Below are 27,434 nucleotides of genomic sequence, written 5' to 3'. Positions count from 1 at the left end.
TTCAAAGTAGAAATCTCAACTAAAGACTTCAGCCTGATAAGGAATGGACGCAACAGAGGGAAATGAACAAATTATAAAAAGATCTTTAAATCAAAATGATAACACATACAATAACAATTTTATTTCCACTGACAAATGACTGTCATACATGATAAAATGTGAGATAAAACAACATCTTTATAAAACATGAAATATCAATGAATTGCTAAAATGATTAAATGATTGGACCACAATGTAGAAATAAATAATCAATTCAATGATCTTCTTCAGGACTTTATAAAAACAGTTAATTTTCATGATAAAGAGTATTTCCTCCTTTTAATATAAAATAATATTAACTGCACTGGCTAGGGTGAATTGTCTTTTAATGTATCTCAGTGATTATTTTGATCTCCTAGAGGGCTCTGAAGCAGTAGGGGGAGGTGGAGCACCTTTCTTGGCCAGATCGTCCATGTACTGAACCAATATTTTGGCTCTTTCTTCAGCAACACAGTCTAACACTAGGTATCTTTTATCATTCTGAAATGGCAAATCAATAATATTAACAATGTAATTAACTAAGGTTTTTTTTCTGATAAATATTTATTTGGAGGTTATATTATTACAGTATTAACAATGTTTTTTCCAGTAGTCACATATTTAAGCATATATTTCAATTTAATTGACAATGCAGTTCTAAACTTTTTGTGAAGTTTTTATTTTCTAAGTTTGCTCTTACAGAAAGAGAATCAAATATAAATCATTATAAAAAAATTATGAAATATTCCTCTATATGCAGCATGGCAGTACCTGTATCCATACCCTACCTTATGTGCAGTTGCTGTTTCTTTGTGAGCCTAGTCGCCATGTTGAAGGCCATATTTTGACCATTAATAGTTTTTTTTTACAAATTGTGACTTGGAGGGAGTTGTCTCATTGGCACTCAAACCACATCTTATGTCTTATTAAGTTTGAATCAGCACAAATTACCTGTAATATACTCTCTATATCTTTGAGATGCGAGTCGGATTCCTCTATAAGTATCTTTGATCTAAAAAAAAGAAGAGGAGAAAATGCTATATAGTTTATTTTGCCCTAAATCATATTCTTTTACAACTTTTATATACAATTACAAATTTTTTTTTATTTATTGGAGTTCAGTATTTTTGTTATTTTACTTGAGCCTATATTTTATTTCCAAGTTACTTGAAAGAAGTAAACAAAACAGAAAATTGGACACCATGCCCTATCATATAATCCATGTTCAGTGATCGACAATATCCAATAGAAAATCCTAATTAGGAATTAATTTTACATATTTTAAATCATAATGAACATGTGTAATAAATTTCAAGTTCATGTGACCCTCATCAAAACCTGAAGTGAGACTCACACTAAAAGAATATTGCACAGAAAGGAAAACAAAAATGCAAACTTCTATCATATGCATATATAGAGATGTAAGAAAACAAGTTTATATCAAGACAGATAGTTTTCATAAAATTTTGGAAGTAGGTCACCCAAAAACCAAAATAAATTGGTGTGAAAGTTGATTGTTTCAGCTTCATACAAAAAAATAAGACCAATACCTCTAAGTAAGACAAAAAGATGTCTCCAATACCAAAGCTTTTCAGAATAGTTGATAGAAGTGTCACATAGGTTTAACTGTATGCTCAGCTTGGCATAAATATACACAGTAATTTATATACTGTCAATTTCTTACTTGTAAGTTATCAGTTTGGTCTCTTTCAGCAACTCTCTAAAATCTGCTTTAGCCTGAACATACTTTTCTCTCAAGTAATCATCAAATTCTTTTTCTCGTTTCTGTATAACAAAATAAAATCAATAAAACATAAAGTTCAGAAATTTTCAGAATGAAAAAATTAGGGCTAGGGAAGGCATATAAAAATCTCAGCATCTATGATTATGCAAAGGTGAAATCAAAGTGAAATTTAAATTTGCCATTAAAGGTTGTTACGCATTTTTAAAGTGTCTTACCTTGGTACTTGTATGTTCAAAAGCTCTAATATGGTTTAATTTTTTTTAATAACTGCATATATTTCCATTGAGGAAAAGTTTGTAATTTTGTGAATACAGGATTTTGTCATTTGTAAAAGCGTTTATGCAAGCCTATATGAAATGTGTACTTCATGAATGTGTAAACCCATCGTTCATCATTCTATATCCACAAAAAAAATCGGTTTCCCCTAAATATTAATAAATCCCATTATGCATTATTGGGCAGCAGTAAGGTATTATGGCTGCATTAGTAATCCCAAGTGGTAATTAAATAAAATAATATTCAATTAATGATAGCTATATGTATAGATTGAGGATGATTCCTTCAATTTAACATATATTTGATATTTAAACAAGAATGTGTCCATAGTACATGGATGCCCTACCCACACTATCAATTTTTAGGTTCAGTGGACTGTGAAATTGCAGTAAAAACTCTAATTTGGCATTAAAATAAGGAAGATCATATCATAGGGAACATGTGTACTAAGTTTCAAGCTGATTGGACTTATACTTCATTAAATACTACCTAAAACTTAAACCTGAAGCAGACCACAGACAAATGGAAGGACGGACACACAGACCAACAAACATAATACTCCAGAGTTGGGCATAAATAAGAACTTACCTTGTCACTACATATTGCTGAGAACTTGGTATACCTAGGATCCTCTTTGATCATTTTCTTTGCTTCTTTCCAGCTTGTTGTTAAATTTATCTGAAATTTTTAGAACATTATCAATATTACAACCAAAATTTATTCTTTGTTATAAATTAAATGAAAGTTCAATGTGCTTTTATCCTCCTCTGCTTCAATCTACCAAGTCTTAAAACCATTCTTTTATTCATTTACAAAAAGTTTACTAAATAATAACTATATAGGTGTACACCTGCTTTATCTTGAATATAATTTACAGGTTTTTTTTATTTACATTTGGTAATTTTACAAATGATGACACTAAACGCTGAACTTGAAAGTCAACTTTCGAAGAGATTTTTTTTAAGAATATCAATACCTCCGTTGTTTCATCAAGTAATTTATGGAACATTTCCTTATTTTTCTTGTATAAATTTTCAATGTGCTCTTCAAAGATTTTTTCTTTTTCATCTCTCTCTAATAATTCTGCCATGTCCCATCGATGATCTTTCCTTAACATTTTACGAGTTTCTCTCCAAGATGCATCAGCTGTTTTGACCTAAAATTCAACAGTATATTTATTATCAATGCAAAGCTAAATAAAATGCTATCATAACTTTCTACCTCTTTAAATAAGAATTGTAAGATAGGCTTGATATAGTTGTCATTTTAAATTACATCGTCATCATGAAGGAACTTTATACTTTAAAGATTCTGCACTAACAGGACAATTTTTGTTTTAAGAAACAGTTAACTTCAAACAGGGTATCAACAAATTTTATTTATCTTTCAATAAACATCCCAATTGATATTAGGGACATCAAAAGTTCAATGTAGGATAAAAAACTTAATTCACATAGTTTTTCACTGATCCCCCACCCCTCTCTCTTAACTTAATTTGGGAAAAATTGATTGGCTAATAAAGATACATGTAAAGTCGATGTCAATTAAACAAAACTTGCAGCAATTTTAACCCCCACAACCCCAAACTCTTTGATTTAAGTTTTTTATCCTTCATTGATCTTTTGATGTCGTCCCTTACCAGATCAACGAGGAGGGCATTGAAGACTTGAATAGCTTCATCCTTTTTGTGTTGTTCCCTCTCCTTATCTCTTTCTCTCAGTGATGACGACAATGATCTTTGTACTTCTTCTTCACGTTTACGTATACTAGCTTCAATTCTCTCCTGCTTTTCTTTTTCTTTCTTCTCATCTTTTCTATCATCATCTTCCTCTGATTCAACCTGTAACATGACAAAGTTTACAGTTTTAGTATTGGATCTTGGTATTGCCTTATTCACAAATATATTATGCTTTAAATATTGATATGAATAAAATTAAGAGAAAGTAATATCTGACAATGAAACTTCTTTTTGAGTGTAAACAAAGTTTTCTTGATTACCAGGTGTTATCCTTATACACTACCTATTGATTATGGATAGTAGTAACAAATATCATTAACCAATGAAGTAATGCCATAGGTGATAACTTAAAACCCTGTTTGACCAGTTTACTTCTATATTTACTTTTACTGATATGAAAATTCATGCATTACTTAAGTTTCATCATTATTTGTCAGTTAATGTCATTTAAATTTAAATGTCATAAATTGCATTCAAACTCATATTTTCGAGGATTTAAAAAAAAAGGCAAATCAAAATTTAGTTTTTACGTATGTCAATTACTACATACCTCTTCTAACTTTCTCACATAATCTCTGAACCAATCCTCTCTACGAGAGCTGCTGTCCACGGCCTTGTATCGAGGATCAGAATCTATTTTACGTTTTGTCTCACTCCATCGTGAGTTCCTATCAAGACCGGAGGTCTCTTTCAACAAGGCGATAAAATCAGCCTTTAACTACAAGAAATGAAAATACAAAGATGAAAAAAACAGTTGACATAAAATTTGAAGCATATGAGATTGAAGGATGGAATGGCAAACTGTTATCTTTACTAATTCTGATACAGTAAATAATATACATGTTATATATTCTATAGAAAACACTCTGGCTGAAATAAAAGTTTATTAGATATTACAAATACAACATTTATACTGGAATAAAAACATATTTATTCTTAACTTTTCTTACAATTACTTATGTTATTTTTCCTTAGAAACAAAATTTATTGATTCTCTTAAACTTGATATTCAAATATATCTATATTTATGTATCATGAAAAATCTAGTTTCAATGAACAAGATGATTTCATTTTTTTATTCAATAAAGTGACTATATTTTTTATTATTCTAAACAATGGAAAAACAAACATAAAAAATGTAACTTTTTTCCACCGATCGATACCACAATCTAATAGAGATTATCTAAATCATCTTGCTCTCAGAAATAAACTTGTTATTTTTGTTTTTAAAATCATTTCAAATTTAAACTCATTTAACTTGTAAAAGCTATTCCTACACCAAATCATGCTGCTTCAGACAAAGTCTTATGGTTTATAAAACAGACCCATTGCCAACACTTTGGTTTATATCTGAGAACATGAAAAGTCAGTTTACATTTACGGTACTGTGAAATTTTATTTTCCAAACCAAATCACTTAAATGGTACACCACTATCCAATGAATTACAAATTTGTATGTTTTTCCATTGTTGCTGATTTGAAAATTAGGTTAATTCTTATAAATCTGTACACGCAAATTCATATTTACATCTACATAATGAATATACATGATATGTAAAGAATAAAATTAACTTTGTAAACCATTCTTCAATTACGTTGAAAATTTCTAATACATACAATAAATGAACTTTTCCCTTAAAATCCATTCAAATAACATTAAAAAAAATACAATATAGCCAATCTTTCTTCCATCATACAAAAATATTTGCCATTCCAAATTTTATCCTGTTTTTTTTATCAATTCTTTCTTATGATACATACTTAGCAAATTTTGAACTTCATAAATTCCATTTTTAAATGTATTTGTTTGTGATATTTTTATACTCAATTACAAAAGTAGAAAATTACTGAATAACCCTCTTTAATAAGGAATACACACTATCTGAATTATTTGACATTACCAAAACATGACCAATTGGAATTTCTCAAAGAACAAATAAAATGAAAGAGATTTTAGTTTTCTCCCATCAAAGACTTTTTCTACCAGGTCACTAATACAGTATAGATTCCTTACCATACATTATACCCAAGGCCCAATTCAAACTTATTTTCCCTCATTTTAAAATCATAATTTTCCAACAAGTAACAAAAAAATGTAGTCATCTGACTATCAATTTAATAAATTCTATTATACAATCAAAAGAAAGCATCATAACCTCCCTTTACTTTTGAAAATAAAAGGAAATATAGCATCATTGTAATTCTTCTACTGATGTATCACATCAACGTTTTTCATTACTAGTTAGCATCAGTTATGCCAAAAACAAAGTTCAGTAAAGAATGGAATTCTCAGTGAAAGTATAGGGAAGTTTTTCCCAGTAAGTACATATCATAATCAAAGAACAGCCATCTGCAATGAAATCTTACAACAGACTGCCTTCAACTTGTTACAATAAAACCTGCACAAAAAATCAACATCAAATTTGTTCAAATTGGAGTGGCAACATATAAAATTGAAAAAGAATATTTTTTATCTTGTTAATGTGTTCTGTTTATGCAAGTTTCACTGTTTAATCAAAAATTAATTAATATTGTCTTACAATTCTGTTACCATAAACTGTTTTAGTGTTTTCACTAGGCTTTTTACACAAGTGACAAAAAAATCTCAAGACACAATCATAAACCAATATCAAATCAATTACTTCTGTCCAGAATTCATACAGCCATCAATATTTTGGGCTTGTATTATTTCAGGAAAACATTTGAATGATGGGTAAATTTAATTACCAGTACTGGCGATAATTTTATGCTCTGAAATCTTGTCATTCATGACATACTCATGAACATATAAGTATTTGAGAACAAAATTATATATCCCCCAGTTTACACCACCATATTTCCATGTTTTGTGAACTGTGAAACCAACGTTAAAATTATGATTTTGAAAATTATCTGAATAGTTCACACCATAATGAGCATACATACCAAGTTTACAGAAGGTAAGACCAAAACTTTATACAAAACTACAGACTGACACACAGACCAGTTAAGAAAACAAAATGCAGTCCTTTTATCCTGCTATCAAATTGATACATGACTTCCAAATCTATGCACATCTTTCCACACTAATACATATAAAGAAGCCTATGGGATGATAGATTAGTTTGAAAACATGTGAATAAAATGCTTTTTTTTCTATCAGTGTGAGTGTCATTATACCCAAGAACAAAAAAAAATGCTTCAAAGATAACCTCCATCATTAATAACTGTCTCTCTCTGATGTCAATAAATTTTGTCAAGAAGTTAACAATCCTAGCTGCACTTTGTTTCACCAAGAGAAGACCAGATCTTGCTGTATCTCTCTTAAGCCTGTTCAAAGTGCAGCAGTGATCGAGGCAGTCCGTTGAAAGGTTTCAAAGTCCAATTTCACATTTAAAAAACAGGCAAGTAAACTATAGTTAACAAATACCGCATGTTGGCCTTAATATGATAGACTGTGGCTCCTGGTTAACATTCAGCCTCATGTGCTCTCGTTTCTGAAGCTAGACGCTTAAAGGGACAAATCACAAAATATTATACTGAAATTTAACTCATTCAACAAAATATTATTTTGAAATTTATCTCATTCAAATTCAAATTCTCTTATAAATAAATTTCTCAAATTAAAACTTTAATTTAACAATTAACATTTAAAATCAAATTTCTCTAAATTATAACTATTAACTGAAACATCTATAATCTTTAATAACTATTGCTTTGGCACTTTATCAAATCAGAAAACAGTATAACTTAAAACAGTGGATAAATAAAAGATCTTGTCTAACTTCTGTGAAAACTTTATTTACTACAACTGTAATCACTTGGCCACATCAGATTCTCTATTAACTCTTATAATTGCAATTATGTAAATTGACCAAGACACAAAATTACTTGGTTGCATGAATGCTCTTAAAAAAAAAGCAACCACAAATTTATGATCTCATGTTAAAAATGTAAAATACAATGACAAAGCTGAAATAAAATGCTTTTATTAACCTGAAAGCAAAAGTACATTTTAATAAGTTTCATATGAAATGTGTCTCTCCATGTTTCTAAACATTACATTACAAGTATTTTGATTTCATGATTTTTTTTTAGACCTTCAAAACAGACACATTTCATACTTAATCTGACAACCATTACACAGTTACATAAATTCAATAATAAAGATATATTTCATTTTTTTCACATGTCATTTGTGCATTTTCAATTTGTTTTTGTTTGCTTTCATGTTTTTCATGTTTACATGCAATGATAAATATACTCAGGGCTTCATAATTTTCAATTTTAAAAAGCAAAGCAATAATTTTAAAAGAATTATAACAGATTTTGTTTAATTTTGGTATTCTGATTGTGTTGCAAGAAAGTTGATAAATTGGTGGGTACTAATTTTATTAAATCAAAAACTAAAAATAATTTCATTGATAATCCATTTTGGGGTTTTGCCAAAGTTTGCATACAAGCCTATACACAAAATCTTATGAAGCTCTGAGTATTAAACATGTTTTTCTGCAAATCCCTGTAACATAAATCATGAAATGATGATGGAATCCAAGAGACAACAAGTATAAGCATCAATTGTTATTTACATTAAATCATCCTTGATATCAATTTGGATGAAGCTATAGATATGTAACTCTCTCTCAAAGTCTTAGGCTTTACAGGCTCCCAACAGTAAAATATTTTCCTTGATCATGTGACTGAACCTTAATGTCATAAAAGCAATGTTTTATTACACAAAAAAAGAATTGTTTAATTCAAAAATAAAAAGAGCAACTATCAAAAAGTATCAGAGACATGATTGACCAAATTTGTATGATGACATAGTTTTATTTGTAGAAGAAAATTGGTGAAAGAAAACAAAAGAGCTGTGCATAAAGGATTGGAAATAGGTTGAATTTGCTATAAAATACCATAAGTATATATTATTTCTGTAATTATCAGTAACTGAAAACAAACAAAATTTATGCTGACTTGTACCAAAATATGAAAATTTTCCTTTAAAAAAAAATATAAGCAATTATTCAAAACAAGAGAATTTACCCATTATTTTGTTATGTAGTTTCATATCGCTACAATGATTTAAAACAGGAACATGTAATGCCCAAGACTTGCAGGTATGAAAAACTTACGATACTGAAATTTCAGCGAACAGTTGAATTGACCAAATATAATTTCACCTTGTGTCTCTTGGTTTCAACATCAACAAATATTAGGCCTCAAGTCTCAAGAAAAACTTAATATAATCTTATAACAATTGAATATTGTTTACGAAATTAAATCAACTTATATAAATCACAATTTTTTTCTTAAAAATATACCAATCCTTCATTGTATAAATTTATTCATTAATATAATTTCATTATAGTATTGCTCAAAGATATCAGACAGTAATTAATTACTATAGAAATCAAAGTTTTTAAATACATGTAAACATACATCTGTTTTCAGATCTTATAAATATTCACTGCAACATATCTATTCAATGTAATTGATCATATCAAAACAAGAAAACTGGACTAGAAAAATTGAATTAAGTGAAGTTAACCAAACCTTACCTGTAGTTTGGCGTAAATCTGTCATGTCAATAGACTAACAATCACTTATTATATCACAGCTTGTAAACTTTTATCAGAGACAATTACAAGGAGACTTGAGGCCTAAAAATTAACCACACAATAACTTACGTCTCTTTCTGTAACCTACCTTTTCTTTTTGTAGTGATTTTTCCTCCTTTTCTTTGCGCCTTAGATCTGAGCAGAAGTCACTGAAGAGGGCTTCACGCTCTCTCATCTTTTCAATGCCTTTGAATCTTTCATCTTTAGCATATTTTGCAGCAAACTCACTGAAGGATGATCTAATAGTAAAAGAAAATGATACTATTATCAAATGGTTTTTCCATTTTTTATGGATAATTTTCCCTTAATGTTGAATTTGAAATAAGGGAGATCAAAATTCACAGCCCAATAGTGTAGTGGAAAGAGTTATTTGTATGACTGGTGGAGTTGTTAATGTGTAAATTTGCAAATGGCCTTCTTTGATCTTATTTCCCACAGAAATTTTCCTATTAATTTTTTATTACACTTTAATATTATATGGTGCATTTTAAATTTAGGTAATACAAAAATGTCATATGAATCCACCTCATCTTTAGGTTAAAAAACCAACAATTGGAAAATATACCACATTGTTGATATGAGTGAACATCAGTTCTCATGTAAATTTTAATTTGGAACTTTTATATGCACATCGCAAACAATATAACAATACTTACTTTCCATGCAATTTAGCATCTTCAAGCAAATTGCGGAAAAAGTCCTTCTTTTCTCTGAGTTTGCGATGTTTCTCTCTTCTTTCCTCTTCTGCCCTTTCTTTAACATACTGCTCAAATACCTGTTTCCTTTCCTTAGATGTCAGTAATAAATACCTCTGATCAAACACAATCTTGTGAAGTTCCTTCTCCCAGGTGGAAAATGCAGATACCTAAACAAACATGTAAATATTTTTTTTATCTGCTTCATTTTGGTTATTCAAATATTCATCATAGCTTGTAAAATTTATGGAAAATATTTATGCATAATAAAATGAAAAAAATCTATTGCAGGCTGATACAAAAACAATCTACTTACACTATATCTAGTGTATTGAACTGTTTTTGGCTGAACTGAACTCCTCTGATGTTTAAATATAAATTTTGTTCAATTCAACATAAATGTCAGTAATGACAATTTTCATTTTATAGACAGACAAAAATCAATCAAAATACATACATCTTTCTCTGATAACATATCTCTGAACTGTTTCATCCTGATTTCTAGAGGTACAACAGCCCTCTGTCTGGCTGCCTGCACCTCTGCCTCTATGGCTGCTTCCTTCCCAGCGTCGATTGTCTTTGGTCCATTGTCCTCTTCCTTCTTGATTTCATCTTTGTCCAATCTACAATAATATATATGTTTATTAGTTATTATTATCTAATGAGGGCAGCTACATAAACATCTGTGACCTATGGAAGGCATATCAAAATATACAGAGAAAATGTTAGAGAAATTCTATTTAAACTAGCCCCTATAAACAGTTTTCCTATATTTCAAAGTACCTTCCCTTACAAAATTTTATTGCATTGTGTAAAAATGTGAACACAGACCATACTTTGTAGTAAACTCAAAACCCCTAATTTGATAAATTGCCATTTTACTGCAGATAAGCGATACTTTCAGTACTCAAAACTTATCATGGTGTTCAGTTTTTAATGGGGGCAAATAAGACAATACAGAAACAGGTTGGCATTGTGATTGAGATTGTAATTTTTTTTACTTCAGTGGTCTTTAAGAGTTAACGTGACATGCACAATATGAGACATTGTAATTTTAAGTTTACTTCTGTTTCTTTGTCTGTGGTTCATCATCCTCTTCTTTCTTCTCAACAGCATCTGAAATAAAACAGCTTAGTAACAAAAATATCAAGGAAAAAAAATTATACTTAAATGAGATTACTTATTATGTAGATATTATCATTCTCGATTTTCTGGGTATGGGCAAATACAAAATGTAGCTATAGGTACTTCATTCTATTCTAACTTAATTTAAAATAAGAAAATAAAGAAAGAAATTAGGAATTCTTAAAACCAAAATAACTCATTCATTAACCAGTTTTCTATCATCATCAAAACTTTACAATAGGACTAGTTCATAAAAAATAAAAAAGATATTTAAAATATGTACTTACTCTTTCCATCTGGTTGACTTTGAACCATCTTGTCGACATCAGCTCTTCCTGCCAAATCTTCAGGTCTTTCCCAAAGGGATGTACGAGAGCTTGGATTGTAGAAAAATACTCTGGTATCACCAGTCCAAACCACACACCTATAATAAAAATAAAAAACAATTTATATGTGCATTCCATGGGTTACAATTCCCTCAAGACCATAACATTACAGCTCTTACAGTAAGGTTTATCAAATTCTTGCTTGACCAACCAATTTCTATTTCTTGTAATCAATTAACCAGAATATCTATAATAATTTATTTGCCACTAAATGATAAGAAAACAATAATCAATCATCATCATTATTTAGTCAAGATCAAGGAAAAGTTGATTTAATTTACATGTAATTTTCAAAGCAATTTTTTCAGAATTTTCAGGGCAGTAATTTTGAAAGAAAATAATTTTACCAAGGTGTCCCAGGTACAGGTGTACTTGAAACTGGTCTGGCTTTCTCTGCTGCTTTTTCTTCTTCTGATTTCTCTTTGGATTTGTCCTCTCCCCCCTCCTGTAAAATTGAAAACCAGCAATAAGATAAAATACTTAATCTTCAATATTTTGTTACTTTATTTAGGAAACTGTCATTCAGTTCCAAATCATTGTTCAGAATGTGAATATTAAATAAATTTGTGATCACCAGTTGGGTAGCATTGTATTCTAAGTCCTCATGAGTTTTCTAAATACAAGACACACTTGAAGGTACTTATGCTCAAATGTTCAGCTATTTATTAGTCTGTTGGCACTTTGTTTACATATCTTCTTGTGAACAAGTGTTTTGATTTCAATGAAGCTTTCAAAAAAACTTTGGTACTGTCGTAAATATAGGCCAAGAGACTTTAGAATGTTATGTGATTGTTTCCCGTACTTTCCTGCACACTATTGTTAATGTAACGTAACGTTATTGTTACATATCTGTTTATCTTACGATCGTAGAGCATCTCAACTAGAAAGACGTGATTTTCTTCCACAAGTATTACAAAGTGAATTGCCCTCAATATATTGGTGCCGTGACCAGGACCTATTAACTCTTGTGGAAGAAAATGGCATTAGGTACTTAAATTGGATCTTATTTCAATGATAACTTTTTATTCTGAATCCTTTTATAAAGAGGTGAGGCAAAAGGTAACATTTATTGATCTCTGATTCTATTTTTATAGTTTATGTTAATTTATTGTATGTACACAAAAGGAGCCCTATAATTTGTACTACATACATCTTTTGTGACCTCTTCCTCATTAGTCTCCATGGGTGTTTCTTCTGCATGTCCATTCATTGTGGGACTTTCCTCTTTTACAGGCTGGACTAGAGTTGGTGGTGGTTGTTGTGTAGCTTGTATCTGTGCTATCTTTGCTACAAATATAATATTCACATTAAAGATATTTTCCCAATAAACTCAATTGTGTGATTTGACAATCTGACAGCAAGCTTAGCATTCTAAATAGTTATTTTGAAAGCAGTAACAATATTGTTTGCAAACATTTCTAATTCAGAGATAAAACTACTTTTTGACACATAGTTATTCAAAAGCATTTTTGAACAAGTATATTTGCTCTTATTCAAACTCATTTTTTTATCTAAAATGTCTAACAATTGAAGCATAATCATTTCAATAAAACATCTTTTAAATCTTATTTCTATATGCTAACCTTCCCAGTCAACAAGAGTTTGAGGTTTGTCCCAAGTTGATTCCATTGTCCGTGAGTTGTAAAAGTATGATCTGCCTTCAGCATTTTTATGTTCAGACCATTCTACTACTTCTGCTGGCTTTGGAGGAAGCTGAAATTATAAACTCCAAGATAAGTCACCAAGTCAAAATAATGCTATAAACATGAAAAATATCTGTGTACAACTTTTTTATTCTTAAAAAATTTCTTATTTAAAAAAAAAGGGTATCAAGAAGGGCCCCTTTTCTCATGTCTATAATACTTTGGAGGAAATATGAGTATTAACTGTCCAAACACATTTCAAGCCTCTACCCATTAGGTGATATAATTTAGGTGCTTTAGAACGACTCATTCATACTATACTGAATTTTTGTTGGAACACCCCTTTGGTATAATCGAAAATAGCTTCCAAATAGTTAGTACAAATGAACTATGACATTGCTAAATTATTATGTTCTTTTAAATCTATTTTTTGAGTGAATTATTCCTTACATCAAATACCATACAAATAAATACCTTGAATATTTTTACTGTTGCTATCATAGGTTAAGGCTTAAATGCCAACTAACTCTGAATTTTAATCAATATTTTCATAACATGTGACTTAAATACATGTTCTTATGTCAAAATGATGTCTTAAAATTGACAGACAAGTTCAATACCTGAACCGTAGAAGGTTTCTGTAATGATGTGGCATCAGTGGGAGATTGTCCACCCATCTGAGTGGCATTAGGCAAGACAGCTGCTGGAATGGCTGCTGCTACTTGTGGCATTGCCATACCTTAAATAAAAGATAATCAAAGTAATTATATTTTCTTCCAAATCTGATCCATTGCATGCTACCTATGATCACTTTTTTAACACACAAATAAACTCTGAATGAAATGTAGTAGTTGGTAATATATACATGTTTAAAGGAACCAAAAATATTATTTTGACAACAAAAAAAACAACAACTTTTAAATACTATAATTAATGATCTTAAATTTACATTGCTTCAGTTTATAGAATTTACAAATATTTCATGAATATTTCTTTTTTTATCTGGATAAACTGCGTAGAGATATCTTAAAAGCAGAACATATTAATGCTTCCTCTATATGAAACTTCTTTGGACAATATTTCATACAGTTACTGAATGAAAGGGTCGGCAGTCTGTTTAACATGATAAAGCTATATTTCTTTTTTCTTAAAAAATACATATATCAAATGAAAAACACAAATCATTAACAAAATAACATTTATTTTCTGTTGCTAAAAAATGTGTCTATGAAAGAAAAATATCTTTTATCTAACAAAACATAATAACATACCTGTCAGCGTTGGATCTGGTGTGACTTGTGGCTGTGCTGCAGCTGCTGAAAGAAGAATTACAAAATTTTAGAAAAATAAAAAAAATAAAAATTCTAATTGAGATAGCATTACAAGTTTCCATTACTATTTTGATTAACTTTTTTTATTATTTTTTGTGTGTGACTGATTTTTTTTCTTAAATTCATTCATACACCCTATTCCTGATATATTTATATTAATAAAATTTAATGTGGAATACAGGACAATATAGCAGCAACATTGTAACATATATTACCCCTCCATTCCCTCGAAAACCCCATAATGCACATTCAGTCAAGGATATAAAGTTGTCCAACAATATTGTTCAAGGTTGCATTGTACAATTGTGCTAAGAAGGCATTTGATAATATCAAACCTTTTCAGTAAGAAGGGAATATAAAATATGTTCTGGGGTTGATGCATAATTTACCTTCAGCTTCATGAACATCTGGCTTGTCTTACATCTGCCCTGATTTACAAAATTTTGAATTAGTATAAGTGGTTCTGAATGAGCTGGAATCATGAACCAAATCTTTTTTTTTTCTTATCTGCAACATACCCTAAGCTATTGCATTTTAAACTGCTGTAGCTGATTGCATTTTAAACTGCTGTAGCTGGACAAGTCTCTGTTATATTAAGTGTGTCTAGAGCCAATAGTTTAACCTGTAATAATTGTATCATTTTAACCTTCTCAAGTTATACCAGTTTGTGCTGTATTTAATCCCTATTTCCAATTACCTACCTTGAGCTACTGCATTCTGTGCTGCTGTAGTAGGACCAGTTTGAACTGGATTGGGTGTAGTTTGTTGCTGGGCAGCCATCTGTTCCACTTCTGATTGAGTTATGATTTTAACATTTTCTGGTCTAGACCAAGCAGCTTCCCTCGTCTTTGCATTGTAGTAATAGGCCTTAAATTCAAACAAAACATGCAGGTAAATAAATTGTTTTTTTATGTTTGTTTTTTTTAATAAATTTGGGGAAAAATTGTACAGAGGCCAATCTGGCATGCATATATATAGATAATAGGACACATTCTTACTTCTTAATACTGTACATTCTTGGAAAAGAAGCAAATACTAGTTTTTAAGTGAAGGTCACCAAAATTCAGATTGAGGCAATGACCTTTCACTTAATCGAGCATGCTACAACAAGACCAGGTCAAATAGGAATTAAATGAACATGAGACAACAATTCCAAATGAATGTGGCACCTGGTACCTAAATGAAACATACATGTACATCAAAGATTAATTATTTCTGTTTTCCGTGATCTTTACATTCAATGAAGGATCTTAAAAAATGAAAAACTTTGGCTATCATCCAGATCAAAGGACAGCTACTACAGGAGTGTGTGGCACTTTTCTATATTTGTTGATAAAAATTACAATCAGCTTCACATGTAGTTTCTTCAACCAGCAAAATACTCTGATATTAAACTATGATATAAATTTTATAAGACATAGTTACCTTTCCTTCAGCTGTCTTAGTTTCCACCCATAGTTCTTGATTTCCATCCATATTGGGTTGCATCTGTCCTGGAGGAGGGATACTATAACCTGGTGGTGGCATGGCAAAATTTGGTGGAGGCATGCCTGGTGGCATCCCAGGAGGAGGCATCATAGGTGGTCGCTAATAGAATTAAAAAAAATGTTTGTCAAATATTTTTTAAGGTTTCACAGAATTTAGCAATTTTTTTCATCATATTCATTATTCTTGATTTTTAATTTCATAATTTCTTTTAACTTGAGTTTTAAACGATTTTGTTATAGTCCAGCCAAAATTTAAGTTTATCCACAGAACTTTTTGAAAAAAACTTACCATTCCTTGCATACCAGGTGGTGGTGGCATCCCTGGAGGTGGTGGCATTCCTGGAGGAGGAGGCATACCCTGATAATTCTGAGGTGGTGGTCCACCAGGCCCTCCAGGATGAGGTGGTCCATAATTTGGATCAAATGGAGGTCTTCCAAATGGAGGTGGACCTCGCATTCCTGGTGGGGGTGGACCCCTCATTCCAGGTGGTGGGGGACCTCTCATTCCAGGTGGGGGTGGGCCTCTCATGCCAGGTGGTGGTGGCCCTCTGTATCCTCTTGGAGGACCTCCTGGTCCTGGGGGACCTCTAAATGGTGGTGGTCCTCTGAAAGACATTCATTTTTTTAAATTACTTTGATCAGAATAATCATATTTTATGAATAAGGACGTCATTAAAAAAAAAGTTCTCATATCAGTCAACAAAAATATTGATCTAGGCATTACATAGATTTTCAACATCAAATTCCACTTTAGTTTCCTGTCACTACAATGGTGACAATCATGAAATATTTTTTGTAAAACAATGTGTTACGGACTCTTGGGATATATCCCACTGACAAGTTTCAAAAATGACACATTCAGCCGGATTTGTAAAAGTCCTGGACAAGTATACATGTACACATCTTAATGAGAACCTCGAGGGAAACTAAACATCAGAACTATTTAGAGTAAGTTTATTTCTAAATCTTTACTCTAATGGACCCAAATAAATATTTGCCCATCTCTAAAGGAATCGTATCTTATCTTAGCATTTCTTTTGGATATTTATGGAAATGTTTTACATCAATAAGCATAAAAAGCTAGGACTTTGTAACTATGTACAAATTTCTAACCAGCAATAAAATTTCATGTCAAAATTTGGTGTCAAAGTTGAAAAGTTCCCCCCAAAATTTGCTCTCAAACTCCAGACATGAAAAATGGCTTCAGCGTTGAGACGTCGTAGGAAGGCATCTCGGAAAGAAAAAAATAGCTTTGCCAAAATTCATAATTATTAGGACTAGTTTGTCGTCATAGCAAAAAAACAGGGAAAAAAATGATTTTTTTACAAAATTTTGCAATTTTCGGCTAACAGTGACAGTTGTACATGGAAGTTAATTATTTTTTGGGAAAATAAATAAATGGAGTAAATTTAAGAAAAGGGGGAGGGGTCCAAGTCATTTTTGGGGATTTTTTTTTTATAATTTGCCATCTCCATTTTTAGCAACATGGATGCAAGCATAAAATTTCAAAAGTTCATATTCGACTTAATGATAATCTAGTCGCCTACGGAACAGACAATATTTTGGCTATTAAAATTATCCATACGCCGGCTACTGGATCAATTTTTACTTTTTAGCAACAAAGATGGCCGACAATACAGAACATAGCTTTCATGCTTTAGTTTTGGTACCTTGGGCCTCTCATATATCCTCTACCACGTGGAGGGCCATTGTATTGATTTCTGTGAGATCTGAAATCACGATCCCCATTGTCTCTAGGCCCATGGTCATGATGATCATGTTCATTTTGTTCATCGTCGCCCATCTTGTCTGGTCGCGTTTTGTAGGCTAACTGGTTCCCGATTTTCCTGGAGGTACCAGACTTGGTAGACTAACATAGGCTAAACTTGTTTCATCCTACGTCGCCGTCCGGCAATTAAAGCCGTTTCGGCCAAACACTGCACATTAAAACACCAATATTAAATACCTCGGCTTTGGTCACAGTATTCGAATAAAGTCATATTAGGATACCTTTTCTTCGGCTTTAAATATAAAATATTAATATTGTAACGATTTTGAAACATCTCTGACCAACTCATAGATCTACGGTCAAGTCGACTGTGACCGTCTTCACATTCACCAGTAGTATTTATTCGCCGGGCGTCGACTATAACATTTATAATTTACACTAATTTAGCAACAACAAAAAAACAAAAATAACAAAATCAAAAAATCAACATAACGTATCCTACCGTAGTCTAAGATCGTTCATCTTGTCAGTTCGTTAGGTATTTGTGTTTGAACTTAACACACGGGGAAACTCCGCATTGATGTCACTACGGTACTTCTGGCGTAGAAAAACAGTGCAAAATACGTTTTTTCTGCACTTTTGAATAAAAAAACATTTATAAAGGTAAGTTTTCATTGTTGTTCTCAATTATTGCCAAAAATGCCAATTTTCTAATGCCCGTTTCAATCCTAACTTCCGAATATTTAAAAACATTCTAGAACTTCACAAAATCCCATTTCCGGCCTCCATTGCTTTGTGTACATTCCATTCAGCGTCATCAATCTTGTGGCAGCCAATATAGGTCAAGCAAATCGTATTTTTAGGAATTTAAAAATGACATGCTCCTTACCTCTTTCTCGATTTTCCCGCGAAAAAAGCCCAACCAAAATGAAAGGAAAACTATAGGAAAAAACGATGTCCATGCCATAATTTTGAACAGGCATATAGAGTTGGTTAATGAGAAACAATTTACATTTATTTTTCATAGAATTTTCTTTTTATTCATTATAAATTGATCGATATTCTGACCATCATGACTGTAGGAAAATGTTCATACAAAATTCCCTTGATGTCAAAGAGGGTTTCTTATCGTCGAGTTGCAAGTTGCGAGTTAAGAAAGTCGAGTTACGAGTTATAAAAGTCGAGTTGCGAGTTAAGAAAGTCGAGTTGCGAGTTACAAAAGTCGAGTTGCGAGTTACAAAAGTCGAGTTGCGAGTTAGGAAAGTCGAGTTGCGAGTTACAAAAGTCGAGTTGCGAGTTACGAAAGTCGAGTTGCGAGATACAAAAGTCGAGTTGCGAGTTACAAAAGTCGAGTTGCGAGTTACAAAAGTCGAGTTGCGAGTTACAAAAGTCGAGTTGCGAGTTACAAAAGTCGAGTTGCGAGTTAGGAAAGTCGAGTTGCGAGTTACAAAAGTCGAGTTGCGAGTTACGAAAGTCGAGTTGCGAGATACAAAAGTCGAGTTGCGAGTTACAAAAGTCGAGTTGCGAGTTACAAAAGTCGAGTTGCGAGTTACAAAAGTCGAGTTGCGAGTTACGAAAGTCGAGTTGCGAGTTACAAAAATATTGTTTACACCGAATTTTCAGGTTTGATTCACATTTGATAAACAAAACATGCATGTACCCGAACTTAGTTATTCCCGTGATTGTGGGATTTGAAACAGTTATATGTGATACTTATTTATAAGAGTCTAATATAAGTTAAGTTCCGGAAGCATTTAAAAAAAAATAATGTATCCTAATGAACGAGATCGATCTTATTTAATCCAATGCGTTTACACTACAACATAAAACGAACCGATCTGACCATAAATTACCTTTCGTAAACAAATAATCCTAAAAATAGAATAGTAAAGGAAATTCTGCATCTCGCGCGAACTATAACACATTGCAAAAATCATTGAGAAAATAGTTTGCTCATTGGAATTTCGTATGGACTTATTAATCATTAGTTTTGATCATACATCACAAGTCATTAAACAAAGATATGTGTGTAGACTATCGCTAAATAACGAACGGCCAATGCGTTTGAAGATGAGGATTTGCAGCAAACAAATAGAACTTATATATTGATTTAGAAGATAATAAAAAAAAAAACGAATCAATGTTTACTTTTCGTATTCCATCCATCATTTTTAAACACGCCGAACATCCGCAGATTTATTTTCATATCTGAATATAACATTCACCTGAAAAAAGCGATCGATCTAAGCATTTACACTTGAAAAAAGATCGATTCAAATAAGATTGATCTTTTTAAAACTACATCGATATCTGGAAGTAGACTTTTAAAGACCGATTGAAGATCGATCTTTTCCGTTTTCATTATTCCATCCATCGTTTTGAAAAACGTGTGTTTTTGCCGCCAAACATAGGTAGTAATTTCCATGCAATCGTGAGAGATATGTACAATAAAAGTGAATTATGTGCTAAAATAAACAATGTGCTTACTTCTAATTGTTATTCCCAAATTGGAGTAAACTAAGGGGATATTTTGAATCCCAACCTTTTCAATATTTTTATAAACGAATTTTACCGGATGCATTTAATGAAACCCCAGATGCTGTTGATATAAATTACCGCAGAATTGACTGCCTCATGTTTGCAGAGGATCTTGTTATTTTTTGTCTAGTTCCAAGGCAAGTCTTTCAAAAACGACTTGATAGTTTATCCTGTACTGTAAAATGGTGTTTAGAGGTCAATCCATCTAAAACCAAAATTAATATGTTTAACAAACCTGGAAAACTTTTAAAAGAATATTTGTATTGCGAAAAAAATATAATAGAATGTGTTTACAATTATAAGTATCTAGGTTTAAAATGTATATTGACTTTTTAAGCGTGGAAAGGAAGAGTTAACTTATACAAAAAATCACTTTAAGCAATATTCAAATTGCGAACTCATCTTACAATCCAAGTAATTTTACTCTATAACATATATATATATATATATGACCATACAATAAAACCTATTTTAATGAATGACAGTGAAATTACAGGAATGTTCAAAACTATCTCTGCAGCATGCCAGAAAGAAAGTGAATATTTATTAAAGCACCTTTACATATGAACGATTTTTTAGATGACTCCAATTTAAAATATATGAAATATATTTTAGGTTAAACAAATAATCTTCTAACTTTATAGCTGTGCTAGGAGAGCTTGATATATTCCCTTTATATTTTCAGTTGTATTATCAATTATGAAATATCGGTTTATAATAAAAAAAAAAAAAAAAAAAACAATATGAAACCTTTATGTGTAACAAAAACATGTTCACTAATAATATTGAATGCTTTAATTCATCCATACACATACATTATTTATTTTCAAAAAGCTGAAATCACAATTTGGAAGTATAGCTTGACTTTTTTATCAAGTCAATTAAGCAAAAACTTTGTTAAAGTTTGGTAAAATTTTGGAACACAAAAAGAATAAATACAAAGAGTAGTAAATTAGATTTTTATTTCAAATTAAAAACTTGTTTTTCTAAAGAAATGTATCTACATGAATCTTTAAACAATTTTTTGATAAAGTGTCGTCATATGTAAAATCAGAATCAGTGCCCACGATCTCAAAATAGAAAGAGACAAGATATAAAACTTTGTATATAGCAAGAGACCATTTTAAAGGATTTGTAAGAAATGTAGTTGAAGATGAACAACATTTCATTACAAGTTGTCCAGCATGTACAAAGATGATCTGTAGGAAGATGTTTTTCAAGGAGATATTTTTCAGTATTTTTGCTAATTTTTCATATCTCTCAAATGAGACAAAATTTGTTTTGTTATGTATATTTGAGAATGTGTCTGTACATAGATATTTAGGGAACTACATTTATATATTATTACAAGTCTAGATGTTAAACGAAATGTAAATGAATAAAAGTTACTTAACAATTACAATTGAAATCAGTGATTTTATAGTTCAGGTCCTGTCTTGAATTAAATGTATGTGACTTATTTAGAATAATATTTCGTTTCAACGTATAAAATATGGCAGTGGCTGTTTTTTCGACTCCTTTCGGGGCTATTTTACCAGCTCCAGCAGAATGAGCGATTTATACAGAGTTTTGCTATTTTGCCGGTTTTAATTAAGTTAAAAATAACTTATAATTGACAATATCAAACATGTGAACACTATATAACTCAGGTTAATACCTAAGTGACTCAGTTTAAAATTAAGTTACCCAATACTTTTAAAAAATACTTATGAAATCACGATGTAGCAATAATCATTTTATACTTTCCAATAAAATCTTACCTGTAAAATGGCGCAAATGTAGTTTTTACAATAGTATCTTTGACAGCTACATTTATAAAATAAAGAATAAAAACGGGTAATGAGTCAAAGAGACAGCAACCAAATCAAAATATACAATTCAACCAAAGGTCATTGGGTCTACAACACAGCGAAAAAATCACACACCGATAGGGAGCCCTGAGCAGGCCCCAAAACACAATATTAGATAGATCAAGAATATAGACGCCATTCTATGCTGCTGAATATAAAGATGAACCAAAATTAAAACATATACAAGAGCAACAAAGGCTAAAGGTTCCTGACATAGGTCAGACACAAAAATGCGGCGGGTTTAAACTGGAAATCTGCAGAAGGGGTGTTTTACATATATGTACTATAGTTTAGTTGCTATCTACCTTTAAGTTTAATACGACGGTGCTATGTATGAAATTTAAAAATAATTAAACGGCAAGCCATCTGCTGTATTTCAAAAGGCTATCTGCTTCTTCAGAAAATACTATACGTAGTTATTATCTAGTCCATTTCATTTTTACAAGAGACTCAGATAAAGTCCAAACCACAAAAATAATCAACAACACTATGTACAATGAATTCTATAAGCAATCATCATTCCAAAATGTTATACAGTTACACCAAAAAATTAAAATATTTTAGTTTCCACATTTTTACGCAATTCGACTTTTGTAACTCGCAACTCGACTTAACTCGCAACTCGACTTTTGTAACTCGCAACTCGACTTTCTAAACTCGCAACTCGACTTTTGTAACTCGCAACTCGACTTTTGTAACTCGCAACTCGACTTTCGTAACTCGCAACTCGACTTTCTTAACTCGCAACTCGACTTTCTTAACTCGCAACTCGACTTTTGTAACTCGCAACTCGACTTTTGTAACTCGCAACTCGACTTTTGTAACTCGCAACTCGACTTTTGTAACTCTCAACTCGACATTCGTAACTCGCAACTCGACTTTTTAAACTCGCAACTCGATTTTCTTAACTCGCAACTCGATACTCGACAACAAGTGAATCTCGATGTCAAAAGGGATGGCAAAAAAAGAGTTTTCCTGTTGAATAAAACCCAGAACTATTGCAAACTATTCTGAAGCAATATCCCAGAAAGAAATAACGTAATTGCCGTAGACTGAAAAATCCCCTAATTGACAGTAAAGCAATTTGATTGGATATAACGAATTGACATCACGTGATTTTGACGCCATTGAAATTTTAATGTAAACAAACAAGGTCAGAAGGTTCCGTATGGGACATCATTGTACATTTAGTTACTTACAAACAATAACCAGTTATCAAGCTTGCCAATGCATGGTTATAAAAAATTAAAGCTAAGTCTACAGAAAAAATAAGAAAAAAATAGCCTTAGTATAACGACTTATCATTACACCTGGATATGTACATTTAAAAAAATAAATTGTGATAAAACTATATACATTTGATAACAGAATAATTATAGGGATAGCATATGGGGATGAGAGCAGATTCTGAGATCATACTCTTAAATCCCTCTACTGTACTGCATGATACTATTTGTTGTGCCAGATGATTCCAATTTATAACAGTTCGTGGATAAAATGAATATTTATAACTGTCTTTAGATGTTTGTATTTGCCTAAATGAGTGTGGATTGCTATGTCTGGTTCTATTGTCAAGTGGGATCAAAAGATTATGTGTAGGGAGTGCAACAATTTCATGAATAAGTTTGTAAAAGAAAACAAGTCTGTATCGTAAACGCCTAATTTCGAGTGGGTACCAATTTAGGTCTGTCATCATTTCAGTAACTGAGCTGGTGTTATGGAAGCGGTTGCATGAGAAGCGTGCTGCTCTTCTCTGAACTTTTTCAATTTGTAAAGTTTGTTGTTTTTGATGTGGGTCCCAAATTGTTGAGCAGTACTTTAATTTTGGTCGGACAAGAGCTTTATATGCATGAGCTTTAACTTTCGGTGATGCTACTTTTAGGTTTCTACGAATAAATCTAAGGGACTGGTTTGCTTTTGATGTTATCTATATGTTTGTCCCATTTTAAATTTGATTGAAGAGTTAGGCCTAAATATTTTGTAGAATCAACTTTTTCAAGAGAGTGATTGTGTAATTTATAAGTAAAGTCTAAAGGTTTGCGTTTTTTTAGTTATACTGAGAATGTTGCACTTATCAGGGTTAAAATGCATGAGCCAGTCCTGCTCCCACCTGCCGGCCGCTTCTAAGTCAGACTGAAATTTAAGTGTGTCATCTGGTTTTTAAATTTCCCTATAAATAATGCTGTCATCTGCAAACAATCTTAATGTACTGTGTTCAATATATTTTTCAAAATCATTCATGAAGATTAAAAATAAAATTGGACCAATCACTGTGCCTTGAGGACCACCAGATGTTACAGGAATTTTATTTGATGTTTCACCTTCAAGGATTACTGTTTGTGTTCTGTTTGTTAAGAAATCTTGAATCCAATAATATATGCATTACAATTTTTCCGTAGAAACCAATTTTATACATGAGGTGGTGGTGTGAAACTTTATCAAATGCTTTTGCAAAATCCATTATTATGATGTCTATTTGGATGTTTTTATTATTTGAATTTGCAAGATCTTGAATAAATGATTTAAGCTGAGTTTCACAGGAGCGGGATGATCGAAATCCATGTTGTAAGTCATATAGTATTTTATTTTTTCCAGATGTTTCATAATGCTACTAGCTACAACATGTTCTAATCGTTTGCAGCAGATGCAAGTCAATGATATTGGGCGATAATTTATAGGATCGTGTTTGTCGCCTTTTTTGAATGCTAGACATACACTTGCGTGACGCCAGTCATCTGGGATCTTTCCAGAGTTCAGTGATTTTTGGAATATGATTGATAAGATGGAGTGATAGATGATTTACACTCTTTTAAAAATTTTCCATGGATGAGATCAGGCCCAGCAGCTTTGTTGATGTTGATATTATTTAAGAGTTTTGCTATGCCTTCTTTTTGTATCTTAATATCAGGCATGATGGCCATCAGTGGATGTTTACTGACGCGGCCTTGTCTAGTATTGGGTCATCTGTTACAGGTGTAAATGCTTTATAAACTGTTCCTTTAAAATATTAACTTTTGCTTTAGAGTCAGATGTTAGTGAGAGCGGTGGTATGTTAGAGCTTTCAGACTTTTATGTTTGTATATGTTGGATTGCAAATAACAGAGAACCTAATTAAGGTCCAGATTTTCAATCAAGCTAGCAAAATTTTATGCAGGAATGCAGATAACTTATGTGAATTTTCATTAAAACAAGAAATGTGTAAGATTTCAACTTATTCATATTGATATTTTACCATCGCAGAAAAAAACGTACCCTGTCTTTTCAATTGATATTCTCAAAATTAAAGTATTTGCTAAAAACTATCTTCTCGTATTTTATATTACAATTCTCAGTATCATTTAGTTTAGCTTTTAATTACATAATGACATTTTTTTCAATGTGATGTTTTTCCTTTAATCCATACAAAATGTGTCATTTTGTCACAACCTGTAGCTTGAGAAAATGCACGGTGAACTATCATTTTTATAATATTTTTACATATCACAATGTATACTTCGTTTGGCAAAGTATGAACAAATTCTATTATTTTTTATTTATTCTCCAATACCACCTAAGTCTTGAATGATTAAATATAATATATCAGTTTCACAGATTTGTTGCGAAATAGAATTTGAACCAACTTCAGATGATAATATTTTTTGTGGATGCATCAGCTCAACTTCACATCATTGAAAGTTGTACCCAAAATTGAGCGAGTTAAGATCAATAATAAAAAGACTGAAATACTGTCCATCAACCAAAGAACAAAATTCATAACTTAATGCGAAGACAGATGTAAGAGCACCTGGGTATCGAAAGACAGGATCGAAATAGCCCAAATGTAGTAAAGAGAATATCTACTACTCACTTATGACAGCAGGTCTACATGGAATTAACGGAAATCCATTGATCGTACACACTTTTATTTGGCAATCTTATAGATTAGACCGTTGGTTTTCCCGTTTGAATGGTTTTACATAACTAATTTTTGGGGCCCTTTATAGCTTGCTGTTCGTTGTGAGCCAATGATCCGTTTTGAAGGCCATACCTTGACCTATAATGGTTTATCTTTATAAATTGTTATTTGGATGGAGTAATGTCTCATTGGCACTTATACCACATCTTCCTATATTTATTATGTCATATAATAATTAAGATGCTTCATGGCTTTGAAATTCTTAACATCATCAAGACGGACATTTTAAAACGAGAAAACCTTTCAGAAAAATACATATAAACAACTACTGTCTCTACCACAACGTATAGAAGATGCTACAATCTATATATATATATATCAACCCAACAATGTTAGAAAGCAAATTTTTGGTTCTTCCCTCGCCGGGATTCGAACCCATGCTACTGTGATATCGTGACACCAAATCGCCTGCACTGCAGCCGTCCCGCTAGACCACACGACCACCTGGGCTCTCCAAAAAAGAGCTTCGGTGGGCATGTGTTACCTTTCCACGTCAGTTTTAATCTAGCGGCGTACTACAGTACATGATATATAAGGCATGCAGATGTTATTGTTACAGATCAGCTAAATTATCTATAGTAAAGGATCCTACAAATTAATGTAAGATACAGTCACAGAAAATAATTATATTCATAAGTACGTCTGAGTCAGTGACAACCCTACAACAGATGTATATATATATTTGTGAAGCCCAGGTGCCAGGTGGTCGTGTGGTCTAGCGGGACGGCTGCAGTGCAGGCGATTTGGTGTCACGATATCTCAGTAGCATGGGTTCGGATATATACAACTCGTCTTAACATCAACCCAACAATTTTAAATCTGTAAATTTGCTTTCGTAAATTTACAGATCTAACATTGTTGGGTTCCTAAACCCAATAATATATATTGGTTGGGTGAAATCCGTAGAACATGATCTTTGATATCCACAAAGCAATAAATTCTCTGTTTCTTAGAATTTTAAACGATACATATTCAATTGACCATAAAAAAGGAATAATACCATAAGCAACAAAAGATGGTAACTCCAACAGTTGGTATAAATAAGTGAGACAATATTCACAATTCATCATGAATTACCATCTGCACATGAGATAATTTTAAACCCAAAGACTGAAAACTGTGGAAAAAAACATTCATGGTATGATTGATTCAGCTTGAAAAACAAAATGGTCTGAGATAGCTGAAACCATAACTTCAATGAATCATATGGAAGTAAGCAATAAGAACTTCCAAAAACCTAATACATTTTGAATTAAGCAGCTTCCGAGACAACAAGCGAAATGTTGCTAAACCTCGATCGCTAAAGGAATAATGATAAAGAC

The 27,434-nt window shown here is 31.6% G+C and overlaps 1 protein-coding gene across 2 annotated transcripts; it reads right to left on the bottom strand.

The window, feature by feature from the left end:
- Nucleotides 1-106: 106 nt before the first annotated feature.
- On the bottom strand, nucleotides 107-17,961 carry LOC134716086 (transcription elongation regulator 1-like). 2 transcript variants are annotated; one of them, XM_063578836.1, is made up of 21 exons: nucleotides 17,711-17,961; nucleotides 16,330-16,645; nucleotides 15,979-16,140; nucleotides 15,255-15,420; nucleotides 14,494-14,538; nucleotides 13,843-13,961; nucleotides 13,163-13,292; nucleotides 12,730-12,866; nucleotides 11,927-12,024; nucleotides 11,481-11,617; nucleotides 11,133-11,184; nucleotides 10,526-10,691; nucleotides 10,030-10,238; nucleotides 9,462-9,612; nucleotides 4,327-4,494; nucleotides 3,678-3,878; nucleotides 3,015-3,194; nucleotides 2,627-2,716; nucleotides 1,703-1,803; nucleotides 970-1,030; nucleotides 107-519 (listed from the first exon to the last, which is right to left on the bottom strand). In XM_063578836.1, exons 1-21 carry the CDS (start codon nucleotides 17,842-17,844, stop codon nucleotides 382-384), a joined length of 2,961 nt encoding a protein of 986 aa, XP_063434906.1. In that variant the 5' UTR covers nucleotides 17,845-17,961; the 3' UTR covers nucleotides 107-381. The 2 variants fall into 2 exon arrangements, with proteins under 2 accessions (XP_063434906.1, XP_063434907.1); XM_063578837.1 differs by having other exon boundaries at nucleotides 14,494-14,535.
- Between the last annotated feature and the right edge of the window lie 9,473 nt (nucleotides 17,962-27,434).

Source organism: Mytilus trossulus, chromosome 4, assembly GCF_036588685.1.
Source record: "Mytilus trossulus isolate FHL-02 chromosome 4, PNRI_Mtr1.1.1.hap1, whole genome shotgun sequence".
Taxonomy (NCBI): Eukaryota; Metazoa; Mollusca; class Bivalvia; order Mytilida; family Mytilidae; genus Mytilus; species Mytilus trossulus.
This window is presented reverse-complemented; position numbering and strand designations above follow the sequence as displayed.

Bases quoted from the DNA above. Each gene is read 5' to 3' on its own strand.
- LOC134716086 (XM_063578836.1), bottom strand. From the start codon at position 17,844: ATGGGCGACGATGAACAAAATGAACATGATCATCATGACCATGGGCCT. The intron at 16,141-16,329 runs GTAAGTTTTTTT...TAATTCTATTAG, and splicing joins CACCTGGTATGCAAGGAATG to CGACCACCTATGATGCCTCC. The intron at 4,495-9,461 runs GTAGGTTACAGA...CATTTCTTGTAG, and splicing joins AATCACTACAAAAAGAAAAG to TTAAAGGCTGATTTTATCGC.